The 10,333-nt window shown below is 39.9% G+C and overlaps 1 protein-coding gene across 1 annotated transcript; it reads left to right on the top strand.

Annotated features, from left to right (window-relative positions):
- Window positions 1-527: 527 nt before the first annotated feature.
- ZAR1L (zygote arrest 1 like) lies at window positions 528-8,118 on the top strand. The gene is given in 6 exon segments (XM_082859751.1): window positions 528-1,549; window positions 2,049-2,141; window positions 3,947-4,021; window positions 7,416-7,439; window positions 7,441-7,500; window positions 7,504-8,118. Coding segments are annotated over 6 exon segments (1,170 nt in total). The 5' UTR covers window positions 528-811; the 3' UTR covers window positions 7,684-8,118.
- The last annotated feature ends 2,215 nt before the right edge of the window (window positions 8,119-10,333 follow it).

Here is a 10,333-nt window from a genome sequence, read left to right as displayed (position 1 = left end):
ACACTTAATGAACATCTATGAGTTATTCTGCTTTATAAAGGATATCACGTTTAATCTTACAATAATCCTATAAATTGGTTAGTATTGTCAGATGGGGAATCTGAGTTATCTAGTTAAGTAAGTTGAGTGATAAACAAGGCCCAGGTTTCAGTTCAAGTCTGTGTAACTTCAGATACTTAACTATCCTGTGATTGTCTGCATTTAACCTCTAAATCTGAACAATTTGCTGCTTTTCACCTTTTTTGGGGGGCAGGTCCACTAGAGTAGACTATTGAGAACTGTTGGTATGTCATACAACCCTCTGAAATATACTTTTTCACTATATACACTGTTCCTCCCCCCTCCCCCCCTCCCCACACTCTGCCCATAACTTTATGCTCCTTGCTCCTGTAGTACCAGGTTTTTTACATTCTTTAGCTCTGCCATAATATACTTTCTTCCTTATACTCACTCTTATAGTGTGGCAGCTCAAATAATTTACTGCTCGTATTGGATGTACAGTATCTTTTAAAACAGGGTCTCTAAAATGGTAAGTCACTCTGGGAATAGTGAATTAATGAATTGCTAATTAAAACGTGTGTGAATAAGAAGGTAAATGAAAAACAGCTTTGAAAAAAGATTCAGGAGCAGTGAATTGAAGAGACAGAAAAAAGCAATTAGGGATGAGGTGGCAATTAGACCTCAGTAGGTAGGGAGATCGCCTTCCCTCCTGCAATTAGAGTAATAGGAAGCAGCACCCACCAGAATCAGAAATAAATGGAGAAGCTTGGGAAGAACCTGAACCAACCTGATCTGGAGAAAGAGGGAGCGGATGAAGGTAGAAGGCAAAACAAGGACACAAACAAACTGCCCCAGGATATTACGCTGCGCCTGGGCGCACGGCGGCCGGATGGAGCGCTTGGTCCGTGTGCCCTACAGCTTGTACCCGGGCTATGGGAACACGCTGCCTTTGGGCCAGCCTGTACTTTCTGAGCACAAACAGCCCGACTGGAGGCACAACAACGGTCCCCCCGCTTTCCTGGCCAGGCCGGGGCTGCTGGTGCCCTCCAACGCCTCCGACTACTGCGTGGACCCTTACAAGAGGGCCCAGCTTAAGGCCATTCTCTCCCAGATGAACCCCAGCCTGAGCCTGCGTCTGTGCAAGGCCGACACCAAGGAGGTGGGCGTGCAGGTGAACCCCCGGGTGGACAAGTCCGTGCAATGCTCACTGGGGCCTCGCACCTTGCACAGCCGCTCCCCCTGGGGCAGCACGGGGCACAAGGCGCCCCTGTCAGCCTGGGGAGTCTATTCGCCAGTGATGGGCCGCAGGGGCCTGGTGCGGCTGCAGAAGGATGGGGAAGACGAGGAGAGGAAGGCGCTTTCGGGTCCTCCCGAGGCCAGACAGCCGCCGCCGCTGCCGCCACCCACACCAAGGTCGGAAGAGAACCAGCGGGAGGAACTCCGGCAACAGGAAGAGTTGGGGGAGGAAGATACCTCAAGTCCTCGGGAAAGGAAGAGCAAGCAAGCTCAGGGAGACGCCAGCGAGCCGCTCCGGAAGCCCAGCTTCCAGGTGAGCTTTCTTTTCCCTCACCTCAGCCCTCTCTTCCCTTTTTTTCCATTTCTGGTGCCACGAGAGCAGAATCTTCTCTGCAAACATATATTTTACATGTCTTATGTGTATGTGTGTGTTTAATTTTTTGGTAAAATGGGGTGCCAACTTTAAGCCTATGAAAGCCCAAAGTTTGGGAACCATAGCTATTGGAAATGAGACAAAGAAGGGTTTCAGGTTTGTGAAATCTGTGATCAGATCTTTGTTTTGTGCAGGTGGTGCTAATGGCCTTGGGGAAAATAGATTGGAAAAGCATGAGAGCAGCTAGAAGCTCCCAGAGTAATCAATCCTTGAGAGCTGAGTTCACGTAGTGATCTTGAGAATAGCTATGAATGAGATTAAGGAGGCTTCTTGTTGTTTCTTATACAAAGCCACAAGGATAGAAGGAGCTGGCTTTTTATCCGCACCCCCCCTCCCCACCACCCCAAGATAGTAAAGGACTTTTCCTCCTTATTTGCAGTTTTTAGAACCAAAATATGGCTATTTTCACTGTAAAGATTGTAAGACCAGATGGGAGAGTGCTTATGTGTGGTGCATTTCTGGAACTAATAAGGTAAGTAAAAGTGAGTGGGACAAGGGAGAGCATGGGCGGGCACAGGTGCTACATGGAGGAAGAACATGTTTCCTAATAGAGAATGACTAGAATGCTGTCTCGGTCATCTTGGCAGCCTCCGTGCCAGGCACATAACAGGTGTTCAGTAAATGTTTGGATTGAACTGAATTGGGCTGTCCACAAGAGCTCTTGCGCTCCTGAACCCTGGTGTTATATTTGGTTTGGTAGTTGCACCAGACAAAATGTCAGGTTATTTAAATGAACTCTTGCTCTTGTATACATTGGGACTTGCTATAATCTTTTTTTTTTTTTTTTTTTTTTTTTGTATGCGGGCCTCTCACTGTTGTGGCCTCTCCCGTTGTGGAGCACAGGCTCCGAACGCGCAGGCTCAGCGGCCATGGTTCACGAGCCCAGCCGCTCCGCGGCATGTGGGATCTTCCCGGACCGGGGCACACACCCGCGTCCCCTGCATCGGCAGGCGGACTCTCAACCACTGTGCCACCAGGGAAGCCCTATAATCATTTTTTAGTTGGTATATTGTAACAAGTTTGGGCCTTAGCTCTAGAAAATTTCCACTGTCTGTCCACAAGGTGGGGCAATGAGAGAAATAATTTATTGTAAAGGTTAACCTTGAGAGACTTGGTTATTTAGGCTCCCCGCCTTAATTTGAATTAGTTGTCAACATATTTAGGCTGGGAAAGATTCCACATTTTGCATTTCCAGATTTTCCTGAACCATCAGACTCTGGTCATTAAACGCTCTCAGTTTGAGAGCAGTAGGCTGGACTTGAGCAGCTTCTGTCTCCTTTCACTGGGCATGTGGCCTTTATTTCACAGCAATCTGCATCTCGTGTCTCTCACCTCTACAAGCATTTGAGTTTGAGGCCCCTGTGCTGTTGCATTTTAGATACTGCTCTTCCTTCTTGAGGACTGTAGAGGGAGAGGGTAAGGAGGCATGCTACCACCTGAATGAAAACTTGGTTGTTTTTTGTTGTTGTTGTTGTTTTTTTAACCCTAGCCATTTACTAGAACCTGGAGGCGAATAGATTTTTAAACTAAACTAAAATTACTTTCCTTCTCTTGCCAGAAAAGAAACAGTGGGTTTAATTCAAACACTGGTGACACTAGGAAAAAAAGAACGAGACATAGAACTCATCCTGGAGAAATTTGTTAGGAATGACGCAGACAAAATGAGATTTGGTGGTATATGCATTGGCAGCCGTGGCATGGAAGTGGTACAGAAATGATACAGGAGGGGGACGATTAACCCTGTCAGAGGGAAGGCATCTTGATGTCCAAGCAGGATTTTAAAGGTTTATAAATAGGAGTTCACCAAGTGAGGAAGGGAGAGAAAGTGCACAAGAAAATGCACAAAGCCTGGAAACCACGTGTGTTGGTGGGTAACTATAAGTAATTTAAATTTCAAATTGAGAAATACTGAAAAAAATGAAAAAGTAGGGGCAAATAGACCAGGACAGAAGGAGCAAGTCAAGGGTTCTGCCTGCACAATGAATAAAGTTATCATAGCTACTTCTCACTGAAGACTTTTACTGTGGTACTTTGTGTACATTATTGGGTAGTTGTCAGAATTATAGAAAAAGGAAGTGGTATTGTCTCAATTTTACAGGTAAGGAAAATGAGGTTCAAATAATAAGAAAAAGTGACTGATAGCACTAGAAGAGCTTAAGACTTCAGCATAGAGGTTGGGCAAAAGCAAGCTGCAAGGTGAAGGAATGGATTACTTAAATTAAGATCCGGGAGCCTAGAGTACCTATAAACCTGTATAAAAGACAAATTTCTCTTTAGGTTTATTTCAAACAACTCTGTTGCAAATGCCAAAAGAGTTTTAACCCTTATCGAGTAGAAGCAATCCAATGCCAGGTAAGCAAATAGAATATTTCCATCGTATCTATAATGTTTTTATTCTTAAGCATGAAGCTTCTGTGGCAAAATGTTAGGATTTGATAGACTTAGATATCTGTACAGGAGTGTTAGGTTTTCTGTATGTTTGAATTTTTATAATATTTTAGAAAAAACATTAATTCTACGTTTTTTGGCGGGGGGAAGGGGAAGATTTACTCTTAAGTTGCCTTATGTGGTGTGTTTATGTATGTGGTATGTTTTTCCTCAAACACCCTGTGTATAGTCTGCATGTAATAATTTAACAGGTAACCTTTATTAAGCTTTTACTATGTGCCAAACTTGAGGCCAAGTGCTTTTCATTATCTCCTGTAATCTAACCTTTGAGGTAGATGTTATTCCCATGATACAGACCAGAAAGCTAAAGTTCAATAAGAAAATAACTTGCCCAAGGTTGGACAGATAGTATTAGAGTTGTGATCAGATTCCATGGTGTCCCCAAGGTCTAGGATGTCACAGAATTCGATGAGCTCTTACATAAAACAGCTTGCAGGAGATATCTCTTGAAGCTTTTCAGAAAAGAGTGACATAGTTGATTTTCATAATCAAGAATTTTTTTTATCCTAAATCCTTCACTTACTTAACATTTTTATACTACTAAGAAATAAATAACTTAAAAAACTAGTCTAATCGTTTATAAATTATTTATCTTTAGATTTTCTAGTCTGACATTCTCATTTAGTCTGTTTACTATAATTACTTTGGATTTAAATATATTTTCTTACTATTATACTCCTTTTTCTTGTGTTCACTTGAATTGATTTTTTAAAACCTCCCCCATTATCTTGGCAGTTATTCATTCTTTAATGTTCTTCTTTAATGTTCATCATACAGCATGATTCTTTAACAACTTATGTAGATGTTGATAAGTCAATCTCACCTTTCCTTGACAATGCAGTGACCTTAGGTCACACTAATTCCTTATCACTTCATCCAAACTTCTTTGCTGCTATTGTTGTATGTTATTTTTAAACTTTAAAAGACATTATTTGTTATAGTCATAATTAATTTAGCTTTAGCTACATATTTACCCTTTCTGCTGCTCTCAGGTCCTTTTTGTATCTGGGACCACTTTCCTTATACCTGAAGAACACATTTTAATATTTCCTGTAATGCAGATCTGAAGGTGACACATTTTGTTTTGTCTAGATAGCTTTTTTAAAGGATATTTTTACTGAATATAAAATTTTTAGGCTGGCAGTAGTTTCTTTCTGCCCCTTAAGGATCTGACCTTCATTGTTTCTGTAAAGTTGGCTATTGGTCTTATTGCAGCTCCTTTGAAGTAATATATCTCACTTTCTCACCTTAAGTCTGTTTGCTTTTAAGATATTTCTCTCTGCTTTGGTTTTCAACAGTTTTACAATTTATGCCCAATTGTAGTTTCTTTGTATTTATCCTGCTTACAATTCATAGTGTTTCTTGAATCTGTAGCTTGAAGACTTTTATCACTCTTGGAAAATTATCAGCCATTATCTTTAAAATATTACTTCCATCTCCATTCTCTCTTTCTTCTAATTACTCATATTAGACCTTTCACCATATCCCTTATCTCTTTTATGCTCTTTTCTGTATTTCCTAAGCTTTTGTCTCTCTTTGCTTTCGTTTGGATGGCAACTACTAAACTATCTTCCATTTCTCTAATTTTTCCTTCTGCTCTTTCCAATCTGCTGTCAAACCTACCTATTCAGTTATAGATTTCAGTTACTGTGTTTTTCAGTACTAGAATTTTTATGTCTTTTTAAGTGACGTCCAGTTCTTTGTTGGAAAGATCAGTCTCATCTCTTTGAACATATTAAGCATCATTTTCTTAAAATCCATACCATAAAACTCCATTAATTTAATCCTCTATGGTTCTGTTGCTATCCTCTTCACGTTCCTTGGTTTTCGAGTATGTCGTTCTGTCTCCTTATATACCTGGTTACTTTTGAGTGCTATATATTGTATATGAAAAATTATAGTGATAATTTGAGGCCTAGGATAGTATTGTTTTTCACCGAAGACTTGTTTGCTTCTGTTGGGCAGATGGGGACACTAGCAATTTCAGATTACTATTTTCCAATCAGGGTTGAGCTGTTTTGAAACTGGGCTTCAGCAGTTGAAGGCTGGTCAATTTGGGGTTCATTCTTATTCTTAGGGTGTGGCCTTTCAGGGCCCTTCAGGGTCCCAGCACAAAACCTGAATTGTTTACCAGGTCTCTCCTACTTTGACATATTTAAGATTATCCCTCAGCCTCATCAACTTGTTAAACTCATTTTCAGCTTCCTGTTGTCTTTCACCTCTTACAGAATTGCCTTTAGAGAGAAAATAGTCCCAAATGTCAGGCTCATCTCTATTTCTGGGCTTCCTCCTCTGATACTTTGGTATCTCTCCAGTGCCTTCAAGTAGTTCTTGTTTTTAATTATTATCTTCTCTGTTCAGCTTTTCTTGTTGTCCTAAGTAGGAGATTTGGTCAAAACTACCTAATCCACCATTACTAAAACCAGAAACCTACCTTTAGACTAAATCCTGATTTTTTTTTTAACTAAAAAAATTTGTTTTGAATTAAGCCTTTTCTTCCTTATAAAGGTGATATGAGGATTAAGTGAATTTATATAAAGTGCTTGGAGGAGTACCTAGAGTAAACAACATGTGAGTATTGCTATTAGAATTTTCTTAAGGATGCATACTCATCAACGGGAGAGTGGAAGATGTAAGTGCAGTACAACATTTGATAAATCATATCTGAGACACTCATTTGGAAAATAAAAATGCCTATTTTCACAATATAAAAGGTAAAGCTTTACTTATTCTTTTTGGCTATGGACATATGCAGAAAATTGAGCAATGATTATAAATTTTCAAAGATTAGCAGGGTTGGGAAGGTGGACCAGGGTAGTATACCAGTCTCCATGCGGTGTGTTTTTTATTTATCAGAAGACAGAATAGGATAATGGTTAAAAATTCTTCAAATTCCAGCAGAGATTAGGCATGACTGGAAGGAAAATATTTAGCTTCCTCTAGAACACCCCTCCCTCCAGTTGTGACAAGCAAAAATCTCTCCAGATATTTCCAAATGTCTGCTGGTAGGTAAAATACTACTGGTTGAGAATCACTGCTCTAATATTTTTTAAATGTTCCAGTCTAGGTAATCAAATCACTTAATACCCACTGCTCACTCCCACCTGGCTACAAATGTAGAAACCTGTATAATGAAGAGACTCTACAAAACTCTAACTTTTAAACCTTTTCTCTTGTATCTTCTGGACTGGCTCATCAGTGTTCTCTTAAATATCGTCTGATCATTCATTTTGAAAAATGCATGACATTTAGTGGGCTGTGAGTGGTTTTGTACAACTTGGTCTTGGACTTCTCATAGGATTCAAAGGAGGAGAAAGATATCGGGGAATAGGGGTGGTGGGGAAAAGTATTTTCATTTGAAGACTACATTTGAAGAACTAATTTGATCATTTGGTCCCCAAACTGTTGCTTCTTTTCAAAAGACCTGTTCAAAGTCTCGTTGTTCCTGTCTTCAAAAGAAAAGACACATCGATCTAAGGAGGCCTCATCGGCAGGAGCTGTGTGGCCGCTGCAAAGACAAGAGATTCTCCTGTGGCAATATTTACAGCTTTAAATGCATCATGTGACAGGCAGCATGCTTCATACGGGACACCTGAACTCTTCTTGTAATTTACTGTATAGTTCCTCTTTTGCACCTTGGCTCTGACCTGGTATTGGAAAATGGTTTAGGCTTTTGTACTTTTTGTAGGTGGTATGACAATTGTCGATGTGAATAGAATAAAATAAATGCATGTAAAATAGACCATGAAGACACATTAATTGGTGATCCGGGGTAAAAACATCACTAAAACATTGGGAAAATGGTAGATCCTATCACTAATATGAATGGAACAATGAAGAGGAACAACAGTCATTCATTTGACAAACTTGTACCCTGGGTGTTCTAAGTGCTAGGAATATAGAGACGATCAGGAGCAAGGTCCTTGCCTTCAAGTGTACCTAATCATTATAGCAAATGCTTAAATAGTACTTAGTATATGTCAGGCATTGATGTTACTCATCACAGCACTCTTATTATACTACTTTTTAACAGATGAGGAGAGAGAGCCACAGGGAGGTTACAGGGTAAAGCCAGAATTTGAACCTAGGTAGACTAGTCCATTCTCCACGGCTTTAGATTTACTTAGATTTTTTCTTAGATTCAGATGTGTTAAGTGCAATGAAGGAAACGGGGCTATAATAGAGTGACTCATTTATAAAGAGTTGTTGAAAAGAGGTGACATGAGAATTGAGACCTGCCGGATGAGGGGGAGCTGGGAGAAAGGAAGCTGAATTTGATCCAACAGAACAGCAAGAGCAAAGACCCTGGGGGTGGGCTTGGACATGTACTTGGTATGTTTGAGGAACAAGAGCCCCTGAGGCTCAAGTCAGGCATAGGCTGGAGAAGGCAGGGCTCAGGTCAAGCATATGGCAGCCCATGAAATGGTTTAAACAAGGCACTGACAACAGATTCTTTCTATAAAAAACTTACTGCAATGAGAGAATACCAGGTAGAGTGGAAGGAGGGAGACCAATTAGGAGATTAATGAATGCACGAGCAAAATGATGGCTTGGAAAAGAGTGGGTGGCCATGGAGATAGAGAGAAATACATGAATTCCAGATAGTGTTTGAAAATGTAATGCACAGGGTTAGGAGTGGGTGATGGTGAAATAAATGATGACTTTTAGATTTCTTTGAGCTCTGGGTTGGATGGAACTGAGGGGTATAACAGGAACATTCTGGACTCAAATTACCTAACTTCAAATCCTTGGTGTGATACTTAGGAGATGTATGCTTGTGGGCAAGTTACTTATGCCCTCTCTCTCAATTACTCTTCTGTAAAATGGGGACAATAATAGGAACTGTCTCTTGGTGGTGGTGATGTGAGGACTAAAGCAACTGTTACATGTTAAGCACTTAGGTTACTACCTGTAACAGGTATTCAGTAAACTTAGCTGTCCTTTTTTGGTGGGGCTATATAGTGAGATGGGAGAAGGCTTCTGTTTTCAACATTAACTTTGAAATATTTGAAACTCCATACAAATGGAGATGTCATGTAGGCTGTTGTTTATATGAATCTGGAATTTAGGAAGGAGGTAAGAGCTACAGAGAGAGAGGTTTGGAGATTAAAAAATCTGTAGTCACTACCAAATGTAAAATAGACAGCTAGTGGAAAGCAACTGCATAGCACAGGGAGATCAGCTCGGTGCTTTGTGACCATCTAGAGGGGTGGTATAGGGAGGGTGGGAGGGAGATGCAAGAGGGAGGAGATATGGGGATATATGTATACATAGAGCTGATTCACTTCATTATACAGCAGAAACTAACACAACATTGTAAAGAAATTATACTCCAATAAAGATGTAAAAAAAAAAAATCCATAGTACTGGGAATTCCTAGGCGATCCAATGGTTAGGACTCTGCACTTCCACTGCAGTGGGCCTGGGTTCCATCCCTGGTTGCGGAACTAAGATCCTGCAAGCCGAGCAGGGTGGCCCAAAAAAAAAAAAGTGTGTGTGTGTGTGTATATATATATATATATATATAATTATAAAATTTAAAACTGTGAGCCCAGATGGTGTCACCTAGTAGGAGAGTACAGCACAGGGCCCTGGGGCACAGCAACATTTAGAACAACGATTCTAAAACTTTAATGTCCCAGGAATTACCTGGTGATCTTTTTTGCTTTTTTAATTAAATGAGTCATTTAATTAGATTTCAACTATTATTAATAACTCTTTATCCTGTGTTCCCTACCATAAGTTGACTCTGTTTTTAGCTTAACTTATCTTTTCCTCCCTCTGGGTTTTAAGTTAGAACTTTTATGGTAATTTTTATGGCACTGCCAATTCTACTGACCTATGATGTGCTTTTCCCAAAGCCTCTGATATTCAGCTTGTATCCAGATTGCCATTTTTATTTTTATTTGTAATTTTAATTTTATATTGGAGTATAGTTGATTTACAGTGTTGTGTTAGTTTCAGATATACAGCAAAGTGATTCAGTTATACATATATCCATTCTTTTTCAAATTCTTTTTCCTTATAGGTTATTATAGAATATTGAGTAGAGCTCCCTGGGCTATACTGTAGATCCTTGTTTATTATTTTATATATAGTAGTGTGTATATGTTAATCCCAAATTCCTAATTTATCACTCCCCACCAGCTTTCCCCTTTGGTAACCATAGGTTTGTTTTTGAAGTCTGTGAATCTGTTTTTGTTTTGTAAATAAGTT

This window comes from Leucopleurus acutus, assembly GCF_964270905.1.
Source record: "Leucopleurus acutus genome assembly, chromosome: 18".
NCBI classification, from domain to species: Eukaryota; Metazoa; Chordata; class Mammalia; order Artiodactyla; family Delphinidae; genus Leucopleurus; species Leucopleurus acutus.
This window is presented reverse-complemented; position numbering and strand designations above follow the sequence as displayed.